This window comes from Heloderma suspectum, chromosome 16, assembly GCF_057233095.1.
Source record: "Heloderma suspectum isolate Gila_16-S chromosome 16, 16-S_ref, whole genome shotgun sequence".
NCBI lineage: Eukaryota > Metazoa > Chordata > Lepidosauria > Squamata > Helodermatidae > Heloderma > Heloderma suspectum.
The window spans coordinates 5,439,848-5,460,722 of record NC_139473.1 but is presented as its reverse complement, the minus strand read 5'-3'; the positions used below and the strand labels follow the sequence as shown (position 1 = coordinate 5,460,722).

The window sequence follows — 20,875 nt, the reverse complement described above, 5'->3', positions numbered from 1 at the left end:
TCTTTGAGTTACCTTCCCACTCTGATTCCATGAATGCAGCTTTAATCAGGCAAGAGCCTTATTATTTAATAATATTTAATAATATCACAAATATTAATACTAATATTATAATAATATTTTAATAATAAAATTCATAATAATGGTGATGCAGGGGAGGGGCCAGAAAAATGCTTCTGTTCTTCTTATATGTGCCCAGGGGTTGTATTGTAAATAGTAAAAAAAAAAAAGAAAAAGAAAAAGCCTACAACAACCCAAAAATAGTCTTGTGGTACCTTAAAGGCTAACAGGTTTAGAGCACAATCCTATGCATGTTTAGACAGAAAAGAAAGTCCTACAACTCCCAGCATTCCACAGCCAGCATGGATAGGTGGGGAATCCTGGGTGTTGTTGGCCTTTTTCTCTCTCTAAACATGCATAGGACTGTGCCATTACTGTGGCAAAAGGTATTGTGGACTCGGGTCACCTTCATCAAACCAGCATGAGAGCCAGTATGGTGTAGTGGTTAGGGTGTTGGACTGGGGGGATCCGGGTTCTAGTCCTCTCTCGGCCATGAAGCCCACTGGATGACTTTGAGCAGTCATAGACTCTCAGCCTCATCTACCTCACAGGGTTGTTGTGAGGATAAAATGGAGAGGAGGAGGATGTATGCCGCCTTGGGCTCCTTGGAGGAAAGAAGTCGTGAAAGAAATCTAATAATCAATTAATTAATCAAATAGCACTTGAATCGGAAGAAGTGGGTTCATGAAACTTTAAGCTACAATAAGCCTCTTAGTCTTTAAGGTGGTGCAAGATTCTTTACTGTTTTTCATGCAACATGTTAATGTGGCTACCCCTCTGGAACTGATAATAGCATTTTTTCTTCTTCAGTTAAAAGAAAACATATTTAGGACACAATCCTATGCATGTTTAGACAGAAAGAAGTCCTGCAACTCTCAGCATTCTCCAGCCAGCCATGCTGGCTGGGGTATGCTGGGAGATGTAGGACTTTTTTTCTGTCTAAACATGCATAGGATTGCGCCCTTATTTCATTTAAGAGATTGTTGTATCACCCTCCATTAACTGATTCAAAGTCAGCAAACAATAATTAGAATAAAATATAAAAACTAAAAAAAGAAAGAAAACACGTGTATTAACATATGTGTTATGCAATCACATTTACAGAGAAGGCAAAATACATAAATATAATAAACCAATCTCAGGAAAAAATAATGATTTGCACAGTAGCATGCCTGCCACCCTTTTATGGTAGATAAAGGCTACCTTCAGAATAGTACAAAGAGTATACAAATATGCTAACAAAATGTAGATTCATTATGACTGTACAGGCAATTTTTCCGTTTGGGTAAAGTGGAGGGAAATATTTAAGTTGTTTGTAAGCAGAAGTTATCAGATAGTCTCAGTCTGAACTCAATTTCAACTAGTCTTCTTACAACTTTATTGGGGGTGTTGTCTTTGGACTGTGCTTTTGTAAAACCAGGACACAAACATGACCGCCATTGTCTTTGACATGATGATGTATACCTCTGGATGTAAAGCAAGAGCTAGGAAGCTTAAAAATTTTTTTTGATAGTCCTAGGCTTGCCTTTTTAATTTTAGATGCACACACTCAGAAAAGAAAATCATAGCCACCCTTCCCACCCACACACTGCACTTTCAGGGTCTGTTCAGGCCTCATCCATGCGAATATAACACATTTATTGATTACATCAGCCTTCCTCAACCTGGTGCCCTCCCAAAATTTTAGACTACAACTACCAGGATTCCTGGCCACTGGCCATGCTGGCTGGGGCTGATGGGAGTTGAAGTAAAAAAAAACCTTTGGAAAGGATCGGGTTGGGCAAGGCACCCACCAGATGCTTTGGACTACAGCTCCCACCTGCCCCAGCCAGCATGGGCAATGGTTAGGGATTATGGGAGTTGTGATCCCAAACATCTGGACGGTGCTAGGTTGAAGAAGGCCAAATTATATTTTCACCCTTCTCTTCCCTTCCAGGGGCTTAGGTGTTATGCATGGGTCTCCCCACTCCCACCCATGTTATCTTCACAGCAAACCTGTGAGGTAGGTTAGGCTGATAGGTGGTGACTCGGGATGTCCATCACTTGGAAATCTGGCCTGTTGGGGTGTGACAGCCTTCTGCTGCCTGCCTGACTCGGCTTGCATTTGCGAACCGAGCCGTGAATTTCCCCTGAACTTCAGGAACCCTTTCCATAGAGATTTACGCAAACAGCAGATTAAATTTGCGTAACTTGTGCAAACTGCAGTCGCGCTTTATGCAATTTATACAAATTCATGCAATTAAATTCATGCAACTTTGTGCAAATTGTGGCTGTAATTTGTGCAATTTAAAAAAGACCAAAAATCCACAAACTGGCCTGACTTGCTGCAGTCCGACTCAGGTCAGTTAGCAGAAAAAGGACAAAAGTCCAGGGGGCCAAGCCAACGAAAGCTTGTCGAGCTCCACCCCACAAACGGATTCCTCCGACATCCCTAGTGATAACCGACTCAAGGTCAGCCAGTAAGCTTTATGGCTGAGCCAGGATTTGAACCTGGGTCTCCCCAGTGTGAATCCTGCAGACTAACCTGTCATGCCCTAATCAGAAGACTCCTCTGAGGAGGAAGAGTCAGAAGCCCCAATGGAGGATGATGCCCAGGCCTTGACAGGGCCCATGCTGCAAGAGGGTTCTGAACCCGTGGAGGGGCTCTCTGAGGTCCTTGCCCCTCGGAAAGAGGAGGACTCTGCCTCAGAGGAGTGCCTCCCAAGTCCCAGGGTGTGATGGACCAGAGGAGGCAGGCCCAACTCAGAGAACCTCAATGAAGTGCCAGGCTGTAGGAAAGGGGCTCCTCATGAAGAGGACTCTCTGTAAGCAAAGTGAATGAATGCAGCTGGGGCTTGGGTGGGGCTCTGTCAGCTCCAGGACAAAAAGCCCAGTAGAAACCTACAGAAGCTGCTGGAAACAACATTTATGTTCAACTCTGGCTCCAGTCTTCTGCTTGGATCCTGCTCTGTAAATGACCTTGGCATGGACTTGACTACTCTCTCTGCCTAACCCCTTTTGTCTATGCTGCCTGGCTTTGCTATTTGCTACTTCAGATCTGACTAGGACTGTCTGTGTGCTCAGCTTGCCCTTCTGCTGTACCTTCAGCTATTGATTCACCAGACCCCAGCCCAGCCTGAACACCCAGAGGGGAGACAGGACATAACCACTACACTGCGCTGCATCCCTTTCTCAGAAATGCACCAGCGATGTGATAATCTGTGCAATCAGATATTAGCATGTATGAAGTTCATTTCAAGCCTCCAAAATGCTTTCCATACATTTATCACAGTAACTCTTACAACAGCCCTCTAATGTAATCCAAATTTTTATTCCCCATATTGCAGATGGAGAAGTGGGGTGCGGAGATGGTGGTATGACATGAAGGGCACAATCCTATGCATGTTTAGACAGAAAAAAGTCCTACAATTCCCAGCGTGCCCCAGCCAGTATGGTTGGCTGGAGGGATCCTGGGAGCTGTAGGACTTGTTTCTGTCTAAACATGCATAGGATTGCACCCTACACCACATAAATGATTTCACAGCAGGGAACATTTTGTACCTTTAGCCATTATGCTACCTCTTGAACAGGTGTGTGTGGGGAGAAATTTTGTGCCTGGTAGGTGATGTCACAGGCACATTCCAATCAGTGCCCAATTTTAACACAACCACTGCCATCCAACCGAAAGTTCTGTGTGATGTTCATGCTTGCCAGGGCAAGAATTGCTCTCTCCCAGGAATGGCAAAGATTGCCAGGAAACAGTGATTCATGGACAGTAAGAGCCCTGGATTGGACCACTTCAGCTGAACGAATTTGTGCTAGAGAAGGAAAAGCCTGTGGGGAAACCTGCCCCATGGAGACACATGGCATTTTGGGAAGAGAGGCAAGCGAGAGTTACCTGTATGTGCATCTTGATTATTGCTTTTCCGATGAGGGTGGCGCCGAAGAAAGTCCAAAAGGGAACGAGGAAGTGGCCGCATGTTATTCCCGCCAGGTCGAAGAGAGGGTTTGGAATCTGGGAAGTTAAAGAGGGGGGGGGAAGAAGGAAAAAAGAAAAGAAACGATGAGATGCAAAGCTCCCACAATTCGGTTAAGTAAAAACAGCCACTGGGGATTAGACGAGTTCATAGAGGAAGTTAGGTCTGTCAACAGTGGTGATCCATGAGCTATCTTGGCTGGGGGATTATGGGAGTTGTAGTCCAACACATCTGGAGGGCACCAGGTTGAGGAAGGCTGATCTAGACGAACCTTTGGTGTGATCTAGCAAGGGTCTTTTTAGGGTCTTTACCCTTTGGGCTGGAAAAAATTATGAGCTCTCCTTTCTTATAATTTTTAAAGTCTTGTGCCCAAGAATGTTGGTATTACAGCACATAAATTTTAAAAAAATCAGGGAGACCTCAGCTAGACAATGTCCCAGACAAACAACAGATCTTGCCCTATTCCCTCTTCTTATCCCCAGATTAGAAACAGCTAACAGACGTCTCCTATAAGAAATGCACACAAACCACAGTCAGCCATTTTAGAGCAATCTATCAAATCGTCTTCCCCAGCAAGTGCTTTGGCTCAGGGTGAGTCAGTCTCCAAGACTGATCCTTTGTGAATTGTGTCTGAAACAAAAGGGGGGGGGGATGATAAACCTGGTATTTATTGCGTTGTGTGTGTGCTGCCTGGAGAGGAAAAAAAAGCAGCAAAAATGTTTTGTTGTACCTTCGAAGAACACAGATAGCTGGTTGAAAATTAAAGACTTTCATTGTTAACCTCTTTGCTGGATTTGGACTTGGTTTGTACAGATACATGAACATGTTATCAACAATAAAGATAAGCAACTAGGGACGGCAAGAACAAACATGACCGCAAGGGAGAGTAATTTGACCCATGGTTCTCAGCTTGGAGGCTACCAGTGACTGTGGCCATGGGACGTAACAGTGAACCTCTTTGGGGGCTGGCCTAGTAGTACCCTTCATCATTTCTTTAAAGTGGACCTCCAAGAAGAACTAGCTGCTATTCAGGAATTCAGGAAAACCACCACATAAGTGTGTGGGATCACAGTATTTCAGTTACAGCGCAGTATGCACAGAATCCCCTTGGATTTTTCTACATCTACATTTTAGGGCATGTGTGTGTCATCGTTTTGAAAGTTTCTAGACCTCATTGTTGCAGAAAGGGAACCAGATCCAAATTGGTTCTGGCACATCAAAGGGGTTGTGTACACCCAAGTCGGATTTTGGACCTCCAGCCAGACATTTCGGTAAAGCTAGTCTGGTTAACATATCACGGTAAATCAGATTTTAAAACATCTGTCTTACCACGAGCAAATCAGCACTATTACTGCACAAAAAGTGATCATCCCCGCTTGGTGCCTCCATTCCTGGCTTAGTGGGACATCTGAACCAGGAACTGGTAAGCCAAGCAGGAATGATCAAGCCACATGTAACAATTTCTGGCTTACTGCTATCAACCACAGCCTATAAATGCCATAACAAAACCTGCTTTTGAAATTTGCTTCCATACCTAAAGTGGGCTTGCTGGGTTGGCCTGGGGGATGAGGGAGGTGGGACTACAACTCCCATTGGTGATCTCTCAGTATGGAGGTGACAGTAATGGGCCAGCCTTACAGGTTCTTGTGAGAACTTCTGAGAGGAGGGCCATGAAGGCTTTGAACCCTCTAAAATGCTATATATAAATGATAGGCATTGACACAGGGCAGCAACTTTGTCAGCCTTAGCTGAACGCCCCATAAATAAAATACGACCTGCCACATAGATGCACAAGAGTGCTCAAATGCATTATTGCAGCACATTTAAAATGAAACTCTTTATCCCTAGTCTAGACAAGGTATGTAAGAGAAACACAACAGCCCAGACTTGGTCCAGATTAACAGACATTATCCACAAAATAGATAAATCCATCCAGAGTTACACCTGTACCCATCGAAGCTAAGGTTTTTTCCCCTTTTCCCATTAGAAGAGAGGGGTATGAATAAGCACACAAGCCGAGTCTAGTGTGTTTATACACCCCTCTCTTGCAATTACTGCACTCAAAGTGGAATCACGGCATATATATTCAGCAATGTTGTGTTTTAAAAAAAGAGAATCATCAAAATTGAACCAAAGCAATGAGCAAAGATTTTCAGTGCTCAATTCTCAGTGTCTAACCATTCATTTTACTCAGGGTGGGCAACTTCTGTCTCCTCAGATGTTTTGACCTACAACTCCTATTATCCCTCACCATTGGCTATGCTGTCTAGGGCTGATGGGAGTTGTTGTAGGCCAAAACATCTGGAGGGCTACAAGTTGCCCGGATGCCTGATTTTACTAGAAGCTTCCTGCTCTCTTGAAATGCAATCCTATCCAAGTCTATTTAGAAGGATATCCCACTGAGTTCACTGGAGCTTGCTTCCAGGGAGACTCGGAAGGAGGCAACAAGGGAAAGAGTCTTTCTCAGTGGTGGCCCCCCAATTATGGAATGATTTCCCTGACGAGGCCTGCCTGGTGCCAACATTGTTATCTTCTCGGCGCCAAGGTTAAGACCGTTCTCTTTTCTCAGGCATTTGGCAGCATATGATGAGCTTTAATCAAGTCATGGATTTGCCTTATGGTTACAGTTGATTGCTAAAAGTTGTTTTTAGATATATGTTGTCTCTGCGTGTACTGTCTGTTTGTGTGTTTTTATGTAAAGGGTTTTTAAACTTTGTGTGCTGTATTTTTAATGGTTTTTAATCTTTGTAAACTGCCCAGAGAGCTTCAGCTATGGGGTGGTATAGCAATGTAATAAATAATAATATAGCAGCCTTCCCCAACCTGGAGCCGTCCAGATGTTTTGAACTTCAAATCCCATCAGCCCCAGACAGCATGGCCAATGGTCAGGAATGCTGGGAATTGGAAACCAAAACATCTGGAAGGTACCAGGTTGAGGAAAGCTGGTGTATAGGATTGCATTTTTAAGCAAGCAGGGAGTTTGCTGGGCTGGTTGCATTAGTTAACGAACGCGGAGTCGGTAAGCCTGTAAGATAGCATTACAAAGTAAACCAACCTAAAACCCTCCAGACACTCTTGAGATTGGGAAGAGATTGCTCTCCTGGTGCTTCCAGAAGACTTTATATAGCTGATTCCCTTTTTATTTATTTGTGTGATTGAACAGCCCTGATGCTGCGGAGGGCACACTAAAAGATAGTGTAGGATTCACCACAGCTGAAAGCAAAACCCAGAGAGAGGGGTGTGTGTTTATTCGCATCAGGCAGAAGGAGCACAAAATGTTCTAGAGATTAAACTTCGGATGTCGCAATGTACAGGGGAGGGAGAGAAGACCGGGGCATGTTCAAAACCAAAATGGCTTTTTTCAAATTAAAACACAGACACACCAGCATTGCACAACCGGCAGAGCAAAAGCTTCGTCACGTTCCCCAGAAGTGAAATAAATGACGCGTATTCTTCTTCAGATAAATCTTAGGTCGCCTCCCTTTCATTGTGGCTTGCTGTGCAGGGCACACACTTTGAACGCAAAAACCTCAGCCTACAGGATGGGGTTGGACCCATCCAGCGTCCTCAGCCAAACTTGAGCGAGACGGTGCAGCGAGCATTTCGCCTGCAGCTTCACTTGCAGTTCATTGTAGGAGGCTTAAATTCCACTGCACGAGGAACACATCCAAGGTGGCTATGGGTGGGTGGGGCAGTTCCGGGGGCAAAGGGGCCATTTCGGGCTGAGCTCGGATGCCAAGCTACCTGGGCCAGCTCGTGAGCTACGGTGGCCACTTACGCACTGCCAAAAAAGAGGAAATACGTCTCCAGAGGAAGAGGCCAAGGGACAATGCACATCTGCACGTGCTAGGTTATATGCACAGATGCAAGTTTATTTTATTTATTTTATGTATTACTACATTTCTATCCTGCCCATTTTCCTCTTGTAAGGAAGCCAAGGTGGCTCACCTGGTCCTCCTCCTCTCCATTTTCTCCTCACAACGCCCCTGTGAGGTAGGTTAGGGCTGAGAGTCAGCGACTGGTCCAAAGTAACCCAGGGAGCTTCGTGGTCGAGTGGAGAGTAGAACCCAGGTTCCCAAGTCCCGGTCCAACCCTCTAACCACTACACCACACTGCCTCTCAAGTCTAGGAACCATTACTATAATTTAAATAGGAATACAATACGCCTTACTACAGTGGGGAAGACGGTAGTCAGGTGACCCGTGCTCCTGCTCAGTCCGCGTTCGGCCTCTGCTGCTCTCCTTTCTGAGGGTTCTTTATCTTTAAACCAGACTTGGGCTGGACAGCCCTTCCAACAGAGGGTGCCTTCAAATATTGTCCTCCAACAGCCCTTCAAATACAGGACAGTGGCTGTATTGTAGGGCAAGGGGCTACCATATCAAGAGCCAGAAGCTCTGTAGCGCTCTAAGAATTCTTTCAGGACTGATCAAAACAGGCGAGGTCCAGGAGGAGCCAGAATGGACAGCATTTTAAACTTTGTGTACTGCATTTTTAATGGTTTTTAAACTTTGTAAACCAGAGAGCTTTGGCTATGCGGTGGTATAGAAATGTAATAAATAATAAAATAATAATAATAATATAGCAGCCTTCCCCAACCTGGTGCCCTCCAGATGTTTGGAACCTCAACTCCTATCAGCCCCAGCCAGCATGGCCTATGGTCAGGAATACTGGGAAGTGTAAACTAAAACATCTGGGAGGTACCAGGTCGGGGAAAGCTGGTGTACAGGATTGCCTCTTTAAGCAAGCAGGAATTTTGGGCAGGCAGAATGGACAGCATTGCTTCAGACCGTGTGTGCGCGCATGCAGAGGGGAAAGCATCATATGTTTCGACTGACCTACCACTGTTTTAATTTTGTGTTGTCATCCTCATTTTGTTTTTGGTGTTTGCTTGGTTTGATGTAAGGTTGTTGAACCTCTTTCAGCCCATGGGCCAAATTCAGTTTTGTAAAAGCTCTCAGGAGCTGCATTCCAGTGGTGGCTGGGCCTGAAGCTAGAAGGGGGTCAGATCATTTTTGCTTAATGGTACAATCCTATACATGTTTAGATGGAAAGAAGTCCTACAACTCCCACCATTCCCCAGCCAGCGTAAGACTCCCAAGTCTTAGTAGAGGCATCTCAGCCTCTTAGAACAGGGTGGGATGCGGAACCACAGAAAAGCTGAGAAGCCACCAAATGTGGTGGTCAAGGGAAAGGGGCAGAACCACCTGGAGAACCCAAGAAGACCAGAATGGGAACTCAGGCAGGCCAGATTTGGCCTGCAGGCCTGAAGTTCTGCACCCCTAAATTTAATGGGCATAGCCTGACAGCCTCAAAAAAGAAAAGAAATTGGATGCTTCTTAATGCCCAAATTTAAGCAAATGGCTGTCCTATGCAGCAGGATGCAAGGGATGGTATGTCTCTTTTTTTGGGGGGGGGGGGAATGAATCAAAGCAAGCATTGACTAAGGCGATTATTTGAACAGTAATAAGCAAAGAGGGAGAAAGGGAAAAGGAGACGCAGACAGACAGATTTACATCTCTCTCATTGCCCTGTGATTTCCAGTTATCCTGCACTTCACTTCGGCTCAAGTCAGCTTATTCAGAGATGGCTCATAAGAGGGTGACTGCGATGCAGTGACTCAGATGCAGCAACAAAAATGCCATGAAGGTTTAGTTAAATTGACCGACTCAAAAGGAGCTAGACAATGCAGATATGTGCTTCGAGCAGGGATTGAAAAAAAGAAGAAAAGTAAAGAGAAGTGGCAGCAGAAGGAACAAAAGAAGAGATTTCCAAAGTACCATTTTTGGACGTTTCAATTTATGTTTTTAATCTGCTCTGCTGCGTGTTGAAATTGCATAAGTTTGCCCTGAGAATCGGATGAAAGGGCAAGGGGTATAAATCCCTAAGAGAAAAATAACAAAAATAGAAAGAAAGATGAGCGTTTCACCAGCTAGAGGACTGAGAGAAGGTCAGCAGAATTCATCTTTGCTGTCGACCCTAACCCTGTACAGCACGGGCAGAGAACCTTTGGGGCTCCAGTTGTTGGACTCCAACTCCTATCTTCCCCTGCCAGCATGGGCAATGGTCTGGGTTGATGGGAGTTGTAGTCCAACATCATCAGTAAGGCCAAAGGTTCTCTATCCCTGCCGATAAAGTATGTATTTTATCATTGCTGTCTTTAAAAAAAACACCCACCTCTATGCTAATAAAGAAATTAGGCTACTACTAATTACGCTATTAATTAAGGACACAAAGGGATAATACTATGCATATTTAGACAGAAAAAAAATTCTACAACTCCCAGCATTCCCTAGCCAACATTGTAAAGCACAGGTGCTTTGTCAAGAAGATTCTGGATTCAAGCCTTGGCCTGAGTCTTTATAGAGCTACTGTCAACTGGAGTAAACATAGGCAGCTGCCGTGTATCGGCAGACCACTAGGTCCATCTAGCTCAGTACTGTTGACATTGACTGGCAGCAGCCCTCCAGGATTTCTGGCAGGGGTCTTTCCCAGCACTACCTGGAGACACCAGGAACTGAACCTGGGACTTCCTGCATACAAAACAGATATTCTACCACTGAGCTACAGTCCTTCCCTGCAAAATAAATGCAAGACTCCAGTCCTCAGGGTTCTGAATAAAGGTCTAGTTTAAATAGGAACCAAGGAAGCTGCCTTATACCGAGTCACACCATTGGTCCATCTAGCTCAGTGTTAACTGTATCAGGAGTGGGCAGAAGGTAGATCTCCAGATGTTTCAGATGTCAATTCTCAAAAGCCCAGCCTGCATGACCAGTGGTCAGGAATGCTGTGAGCTGAAGTCCAAAACATCTGGAGATCTACTTTCTGCCAATCTCTGGTTTACACTGACTGCCAGTGGCTTTCCAGAGTTTCAGACAGGGCTTTTTCCAGCCCTACCTGGAGATGCTGGGAACTGATCCAGGGATTTTCCGCATGCAAAACAAGGGATCTGTCACTGAATTATGGTCTCTCCCTCAACATTGGTAGTAGCCCCTTCAATTAAGTAAATGGGGAAGTCTGCAGCATACACAAAGAACTGTGGCGAGGTCACCAGAGGCAGAGACTGGGGAGAAATAAAGGTTTTGGCAGGAGGGAGCATTGCTCGGTGGTACAACGCATGCCTTGCATACAGAAAGTCCCAGGTTCAGCCCTCAAGATGTTTCAGACTTCAACTCCCATTGGCCCCAAACAACACAGTCAAGAGTCAGGAACGGTGAGCATTCTCCAAACATCAGGAGGAAGTCTGGGGTAAAGCACGACCAGTGTAAAAGGCCAGAGATTCAAGATTTTAATGGAAACAAATCAATTAGTTTATCCTTATTTTTGTCCCCCCTCCCCTCATCTCTTTTAATTGGCATGAGCCATTTGGGGAGAGAATATCTGTCTGAGAAGTGGGATAGACAAATGTAATGAAATAAATCGTAAATAAATCAAAAGCTCCTATGCCTCACTGCTCCTGAAGAGGAAAGGTGGGCTATATATAAACAGCACCATTCAATCCATTTGTTTATTGGAGAGAACTTACTGAAGCACATGACAGGATGCCAAAAAACCCAACTTTTTGCACAAGGTTCTGGACCGCCAGCTTAGCACGAGAGGCGAAATCCTGTGAACAAAGAAAAACAGCAAATTAAGTAACTAAAGGGGTGGGGGAAGACACACACACACACACACACACACACACAGCCACCACGACTGGAAGTTATTTGCCAATTTCACAGAGTTACATTTTCTCACACCTCTCTCCCCACCCTGTATTGTGCAAGTGAGATTAATTAGAAAGCTTTCACTGAGGCGCGGGGGGGGGGGCGGGGGGAGGAATATAAAACTGTCACATTTGGTGAACCAGGCATCCGGCATGCTGAATCAAACCGAAATCCTGAATGGTCCCAGATGCACATTTTCAGCCTTTCCTGATAGCATCACCTGCCCAAAGTGTCGTGACACAGATCATGCTCATCGCTCAAGGACACACAAAAAATTACACCCCTCCTGGCATTGTCCCCTTGGCACCACTGAATTAAGTCTTTAGAGAGTCATAAAAAGCCAATTAACTCCATTTAGCGATTGTGTTGTTTGGAAGGGAAGGAATCCAGAGCCAGAATTTGTCCACCAAGCAGCCTGTAGTTCCACCAAATCACAGCTGACGTCATCCATGACCTCTACACAAAATACAGATTGACCTGGTACAACACAGTGATCCAGCAAAAGTGCTGTGGTTCAGTGGTAGAGCGCATGCTTGGCACACAAAAGGTACCAGACTTCCGTCTCCAGGATCTCCAGTTAAGGTAACAAGTTCAGCGAAGATGAGGCCTCCCCAAACACTCAGCGAACCATCGCCAGACAGAGTCGAAGGCTATGTGCTGATTTTCTAAGCTTTCTACCCACAACGGGGGTGCTGAACCTGTTTCAGTTCGAGGGCGGAATTCCACTCCGATGAAACTCTTGGGGACTCTTACATTCCAACTCTTGCATTCCACTAGTGGGAGGTGCTGAAGGCAAAAGGGGCAGGGCCAAAAATACCAGCCTATTTTAGCTGAACGCTCTTCCTGCCATTAATTAGTTCTTAGGAGAGGCATTTCAACCGTTTAGAATGGGGAAAAAACTGCACAAAAGCCAGGAAATCATCAAGTGATCAGCAGTTGAGGGGGAAGGGTATGGCCAGGGGAAGGGGGCATGGCCATCTGAGGAACCTTGGAGGGCCAGATTTGGCCCCCAGGCCTAAGGTTCTGCACCCCTGAGCTACAAGGCAGCCTTTTCACATAAACGTTTGCAGCGGAACTGTGTTGACAGAGGAGTCCTCTGGGGGTATGTTGCGGGGCACATATTTGATTCGTGGAAGGTAGTGGCTGATCCTACTAAATCTCACCACCACCACCCCCCCCGTGTGAACCAGGAACGCACTAAGCAATCTTTTTGCGGTTGCACATTTCATGAAAGATTAGCGGTGATGGGTGAGCTGGCCTTCAGGGAAGATCACCTACCATTATCGATCCAGCCAGAAAAAGCCCCCGAAAGTGGCTTCCAAAAGACAATGCAATCAATCCCACAAAACACCCACATAACTAAAAGTCAATCAGTAAAAAGAGAAACGCAACATCAAAAACAGCACTCCACTCAAACAATACCTGAAAGGCCTGCCAAAAAAAGGGCAGCCTTGATTAAAAAATGGAAAGGGAAGGAGGCCAGATGGGCTTCCTGGGGGAGAGAGTCCCAGAAGTTAAGTGCCACCACGGAGAAGGCCACGTAACCTCAGATGGGGGTGGGATACAAAGTAGTGCCTCCCTTGACCATCTCAAAAGGGCGGGCAGAAGGATGTGGGAGCAAACAATTCCTAAATTAGATTGTAACTGCTGCGCTACCATTTTGTTTTCAGGAGAAGAAAGCGAAAAGGCGGCTGTGAAGGTGAGGAGAAAGGTAGACATGCAGGCTGCATTCAGATGTCAGCTAAACCATAGGTTAGTGTGATGTGCACGAGCCGCAGGAAGCCTTGGACTCCCATCTCACATGGACAAGGGGACAACTTCAGAAGCATTTACTTCCAGTTTTAGTTAACTGTGGTTTCAGCTGTCGCCTGGTGTGATGAATTGTGGCTGACACAAACTTAATTGCAAAGAAGCTTGGCTTCAAACCATGGGTTGAAACCCAGGATAAGAACTTTAAGAGCAGCATTCTGCTCTATCTAGTGCAACACTCTGTTCCCACAGTGGCCAACCAGATGCCCAAAGGGGAAGCCCACAAGTAGGACATGAGTGCAACAACACACTCGTGATCATGCTGGGAGGAATGCTGGGAGGAATGCTGGGAGTTGTAGTCCAAAACATCTGCAGGGCACCAGGTTGGGAAGGCTCTGTGTTCCACAACAATGGTAAATTGAGATTTCTGGGCTCACAGGCACCCATCTATACCAAATTCATTGAGCATGTCAGAATGGTGGAAGTACCTTAAAATTAATTTATTAAATTCTAGATTTATAGCCCGCCTGATCCAAAAAGGGCTCAAGGTCTGGTGGTGATGTTTATAAGACACAGTATTGCTACAAAGGATGTTACGATAAAAAGCTTCATGACAAAGATATAGCTTACATAATACAAAATAAATGTGTCACACACACATTTTTTTTTAAAGTATGCAAAGGGAACTCTTATTAATCCCAAACAGAACATTTTTACATCGCCTCTGAAGATGTTCAGACTTATTTACTTGAGCTTCCACCATGCATTAAAAACATGGTTGTTCAGGCAGGCATTTGGGGTGGGCTAGGGTAATTTTAGAAATGTGATGTTTTTAATGTTGAATTTTATTGTATAAACTGTTTTTATTGTTGTATATCGCCCAGAGTGGCTGGGTGATGGCCAGATGGGTGATTAATAAAATTAATTAATTTATATATATATATATATATATATATACACACACACACACACACACACACACATACATATATACACACACACACATACACACACACACATACATACATACACACACACACACACATATACATACACATACATATATACAAACACACATACATACATACACACACACACATACACACACACACACACACACACACTCACACATATATATGCATGCCAGCGCATGACCCAATGGGCCTCTGCAGGGCGGATTACAAGAGCACAAAAAGAACAAGATAATTAAGAGCATCGATTTCAATAAAGCCACAACACAATTAAACTTTGAGTCAAATCCACTTAAAACTCCAACCCACCAGCAGCACAGCAGTGGAAAAACAGCTACCGAATCAGTTAAAAAACTCCAACCTGTCTTGGACGCCTGGTGAAATAACTATTTTAACTATTTTTTCAAGCCGTGAAGACAAAGCTAGTCTGACAGGCTTTCTGGGGAGGAAACTGTCAAAAACAGAGGGGCCACCACCAAGAAAGCCATGCAACTTGTCCCTATCGATATCTAACCTTCAACAAAGAAAAGATTTTTAGCAAATCTTCTCTTGCAGATATCTGTATGAGGAGGCTGATAAGGGTGAAGCTGTTCCCATAGATAAGTTGGGCCCCATTGAAAACAGCGCTTTGAATAGTTCTCAGAAACTAACCAAACCAATGAAGTTGTTTTAGCACTGGAGTAACGTGCTCTCTTTTGCTCATGTTTTGAGCTAACTGAAGATTCTGGACAGACTTCAAAAGCCAACCCCAGATAGAGAACATTACAGTAGACAAGCCTGAACTTTAATAATGCATGTGTTAATAAGGCATCTTTGATTGTGTGGATCACAACAAACTGTGGCAAATTCTTAAAGTGATGGGAGTACCAGACCACCTTACCCGTCTCCTGAGAAACCTGTACGAGGGTCAAGAAGCAACAGTAAGAACCGGACATGGAACAACCGATTGGTTCAAAATTGGGAAAGGAGTACGACAAGGCTGCATATTGTCACCCTGCTTATTTAACTTATATGCAGAGTACATCATGAGAAATGCTGGGTTGGATGAATCACAGCTCGGAATTAAGATTGCCGGGAGAATTATCAACAACCTCCGATATGCAGACGATACCACCCTAATGGCAGAAAGCGAAGAGGATCTAAAGAGCCTCTTGTTGAGGGTGAAAGAGGAGAGTGCAAAAGCTGGTTTGAAACTCAACATTAAAAAAACGAAGATCATGGCATCTGGCCCCATCACTTCCTGGCATATAGAAGGGGAAGAAATGGAAGCAGTGACAGATTTTACTTTCTTGGGCTCCAAGATCACCGCAGACGGTGACTGTAGCCATGAAATTAAAAGACGCTTGCTCCTTGGGAGGAAAGCTATGGCACACCTAGACAGCATAGTAAGAAGCAGAGACATCACCTTGCCGACAAAGGTCCGTCTAATCAAAGCTATGGTTTTCCCAGTAGTAATGTATGGCTGTGAGAGCTGGACTATAAGGAAGGCTGAGCGCCGAAGAATTGATGCTTTCGAACTGTGGTGCTGGAGAAGACTCTTACGAGTGCCCTGGACTGCAAGGAGGTCAAATCAGTCCATCCTAAAGGAAATCAACCCTGAGTGCTCATTGGAAGGACAGATAATGAAGCTGAAGCTCCAATATTTTGGCCACCTAATGCGAAGAGAAAACTCCCTGGAAAAGACCCTGATGCTGGGAAAGACTGAAGGCAAAAGGAGAAGGGGACGGCAGAGGATGAGATGGCTAGATAGCATCACGGATGCAATGAATATGAACTTGAGCATGCTCCGGGAGAGAGCGCAGGACAGGAAGGCCTGGCGTGCTATGGTCCATGGGGTCACGAAGAGTCGGACACGACTGAACGACTGAACAACAACAACAATCAGAATAACTGGGGCATAATTTTCTAGGAGCAGCCACCAACCTGAGCTAGTAAAAGCCCCTTTTTGGAGTCACAGCATCCCGAACCATGCTGTGCCCAACAGTCCTCTCCAACCCTTGATCCAATGAGTTTGATACTTCATCAGGAGCGCGAAGCTCAAAAGGCGGAGAGCTCCAGAGCAGAAAAGCCACCAACACGACCCTTGGTTTTCTAAGGTGGAACACCAATGGCATATGTAGAAGGATATTCTCCACTGAGCTCGGAGGTGGTGTTGAGATGTCCACAAGATGTAGTGATGGCCACCAACTGGATGGCTTAAAAGGGCACTGGACAAATTCACCACGGATAAGGCTATAAATGGCTACTAGTCCTGATTGCTATACACACACACACACACCTTGAATTTGATTAAAATGACTATATTTTCCATTAATGGCTGTATAATCAAAGACATTTCCAATTTGTTATTTTAGTGACATGCAATATAAAAAGAAAAATACTAGGGCAGAGGCAGTGTCCAATTTGATGCTAGCGCTAAAGTAAATGACATTACGCTAGTGTAAGTGATCTCTAGGGCAATGCTCAGTTTCCCCGGAAAACCCGTCACACCACCAAACGCTATTGGCGTTGTCCTAGAGGTTGCTTACGCTAGTACAACGTAATTTACATTAGCACTAGTACTGAATTAGATACTGCCCCAAGTTATTAAACTGAACAGTTGTGTAAATAATCACTTCAAACTCAACATAAAAAATGTATTCATGTACATAATTAATTTTTTATGATCCCCTTTATATGGGTTTGTGATTAACATTCTCTCCTCTTGCTGTGATACAGATGTATTGCTTGTGAAGACAAAAATTAGAGGATACTGATAAATGTGGGGTTCATATCTAACACTGAAGAATCAATAGCCAATTTCTCCAAAGTTTTCTCTGTACCACAAGGTCATTTTAGATGTAAGCAAACTGATAGAAAGTTTTGACTTAAATGGTTTAAATTTAAACTGATGGTAAAAGGTTTTCTCATGTTAATTTCAACAAAAATTATTTTGAAAAGTCCCAATCTTTACAGTTCTTAATGGGAAAGGTGCTGTCTTTAAGAGATATTCACCCATATTGTCTACTTTGGTTTTATACCGTAGTTTTAAACTTTTATATTATGTTTTATCATGTTCTTGTATTTCATGGTTTTAACTGCTGCAAACTGCTCAGAGCACTTCGGCTTTTGGGTGGAATAAAAACATAATCAATAAAATAAAGTATCTAGATTGTTGTTGTTTTAAAAAGAACCAACATCACCTCTAAGTTATAAATAATTCAACATGAATGCTTTAAGTTTTAACACAAATAGAAAAGCAGAAATAGATCTTTTTTTAAAATAAAAGTGAGGCTTTTCACATGAAGCTCAAAAATTTCTGCCTGATCAAAGCTTACTTATAGTGCTCTAGAAGGGAATGTGTTGTATGCATATTGTTCCATTTCTATCAATAAAATGAGATTAAAGATAACCACAAAAGATATAGGCTTGATAAGTGAACGTAAGTCTATATATGTAAATTTTGCCAACATGTTGTCTAGCCTTGGTTCATGTTGGTGTGTTATACTTGCGCACGCGCACACACACACATATAAAGCTTTCTTATTAGATTTGCAAAAGCAAAACACCCTACTGTTTCATAAACTGAATCCCATTCTTCTTAAAAGAGCTGCAACAGTTTTGAAAATTAACAGTTTTATCACACATGCATTATTATTATTATTATTTTACAGAAGAGACATGGGTGCTGATGAATTTTGGTGTCACCCAGGGAGCCATTTCTTATCTAAAGATACTAGAATGTCATAGTATTTCACTTTCACAATCTGGGGACAAAAGCTTTCATCATTTTGTATACGTATGAGAGGTGCATAATCATCTCCAAGTTCTTCACTGATTCATATTGATGACTTTTAACTGCTAGTTTTTGCTGACAAGGGTGGGAGAAGTTTTGTTCATTTCATAACAAACTTCTGAAAATATGCTAAGAAGAATTTAATGGCATGTCTTACAGAATTAACTATTGCTGACATATATTTTAAAGTGAGGAATTTAGTTTAAGCCGAACTACATAAGAAAAAGGTTGCTGCATGATCAGTCCCTCTGGCTAAAAGTTTTTAGATGTGCTTATGTTTGTATGTATCTATATATACTGGCAGTATCCTGTTTGTCACTATCACTAATATAAATTACATCACACTAGCGTAGCTGCAACACAACGCCAATAGTGTTTGCTGGTGTCACGGGTTTTCTGGGGAAACCAGTTGTGCCAGCAAGCACTATTTTTACATTAGTTCTAGTGCCAAATAGGATACTGCCCCATGTATGTATGTATGAAAATAAAGCTTAACTGATAACTTATGGCAGAGGCTTAATTAGAATACACACTTCCCTTTTACCAAAGTCAGTGATGTTTAGAAGTGATCAGCAAGGTCATCTTTGAAATCATGCAGCCATTATTGGGAGTTATTACACTGATAATATAAATTAGCAGAGACAGCCAGTTCTAATGTACTGATAAATGCCAGTTAGAAACAAACAGAGTCCATAATCCAATGGAAGATACTACTTGCCCCTGAAAGAATATGGTTTGAGACATACAACTGGGCTTCCCCTAACCAAAATTTAACACACAGCTCTTGAAAACCAGGTTGAATACTGTTGAGAGGTACAATTTGGTGCTCTCTACACAAAATGTAACATGGGCACATAGGAGCATGTACGGAGCTTTCAAAAATGGGAATGGGGAAAGAATGCCTATAGACGCCCCCTTCCTAATGAGACACAGGGAGAAGAGGGACGGAAGGTTTCAGGACTCAACAGCAGACATGAAGCCTTTGGGACCACAGTTTAGGCACAACTGGGCATGGGGAGACTGTATGCATATTGCACCCCTTCCTGGATTGAAACAAATGTGTTTAAAAAGGAAAGGGAGGGGGGAACAGAGCAAGAGAAATAAAGGAGAAGTGAACAAAAATATTTCCTTCTGTAGAAGGATTTCATAAGAAATTTCCCTCTGTTGTTTGCACTACAATGCTAGATTTTAGCATTACATTTTCAGTTCCTATTTTGCCAAAACGATTTCACAAGGCACATGGGTTATTGTAACATTTGCAATTTTATAAACCTATGCTTATAATAGGTTTACAAATTTCTAAATTTTATAAACCTTCTTGGTTTGGCTGTAAAAACCTGCTTACAGAGTACACTTAAATGCCAGGTTTACAGGATTTAAAAACTAAACAGGTATGAACTACAGTACCCTAAAAACAGACTGGATTTTCTTTGGACTGTTACACACTTTAAATCACTCTTAGTATAACCTCCTTGGCAAGCGAGATGAATGCAGGTAACATGTTAATAAAGAGATTTGAAGAACTACCTTGTTAAAAGTCGTGAAAAAAGCTGAGGACATGGTAATCCTAAAACATAAATGATTACAACATTTAAGTTTTCAACATTTTGAGAAAAGCTCCTATTTCTAGATACTTCAAATAAATAAATACTTTAGTCCTTTATCATGGATTTCAAGGAGAATTTAGTGCCATGGGGACAAGATCAATGGTCAAATATCTAGGATTTCTGGAATAAAAAGTAACTTATAAAAGGGATCAAAATGCTAAATTGAGAGAGAAAGAGAGAGAGAGAGAGAGAGAGAGAGAGAGAGAGAAGTTTACTGTTTGTCCTAATAAATACAAACACCAGTTCTTAGCAAATTCTCACTTTGAGTGCAACTTTTCTGTTTCTCTATCTCCACCCCTCTTTAATTAATATTTTTTAAGGCTTCAAAAATTCTAGGAGCTGTAAATTTTCTATACTAAATTCTAACAGTCATGAATTATGATTATATATCAAAAAAAATTGTAATGTCAAATAATCTCTGTAAGGTCTCTTTCATTCATCCTGCATTTTTCTCCGGACTTTCTAAAAACATTTAGGAAAGGAATATTGGAATAGCAAAAATAAACAATAAGTGCTGATATGTTAAGGTCTGAAGACAAAGAGGTTGTAACAATTAGAAGGATAAAAAAGACAAAGTGAATAAAGAGAATTATAAAGATCAATTCAAATGATTTGGCTCTCTGTTTATTTGGATTTCTAGTTTCAAATTCTTGCCCCACCTTTTCAAAAACACAACCATCACCCAGCTCTGATTTTATTGTCTTTATGAGAATTTCCTTGCTTTAATAAAACAAGCCTAAATCCATCTGCAGCAAAATCAAAAAGACCTTTCACAGTTTCAGTATCCAGATGCTTTTTCAAGGTCAGTTTCACAACTTTTTATCCTATTTAAAAATGCAAAGAGGTTTAAAAAAGGATTTCACTTTGAGAAATGGCTTCTTCAAACTCTTTACACTCCAAAAATAGCACAAAGTCCAGTGACCCTGATTTTTTTTAATTAAAAGAAACATATATATGAGACTTGAAAGTTACTTACAGGCAAAACATTATTTTCCCCAAATTAAAGAATTTAGACTTTCTTCTCCTCTCTTCCTGGCTACTGTGATTCATTTTCTCT

At 42.8% G+C, this 20,875-nt stretch overlaps 1 protein-coding gene across 4 annotated transcripts in view; it reads right to left on the bottom strand.

Moving 5' to 3' along the window:
• Nucleotides 1-20,875, bottom strand: part of VMP1 (vacuole membrane protein 1) — a 126,478-nt gene that overhangs the window by 34,123 nt on the left and 71,480 nt on the right. For all 4 annotated transcript variants that reach the window (XR_014786193.1, XM_084823358.1, XM_084823359.1 and 1 more), the window contains exons 8-9: nt 11,536-11,616; nt 3,935-4,051 (exon numbers count right to left, since the gene is read on the bottom strand). Coding sequence is in view for 3 of the 4 variants with exons in the window: in XM_084823358.1 (XP_084679484.1) it covers nt 3,935-4,051; nt 11,536-11,616 (198 nt within the window). In the remaining variant the exon portion in view is untranslated. The remainder of the gene's footprint in view (nt 1-3,934; nt 4,052-11,535; nt 11,617-20,875) is intronic.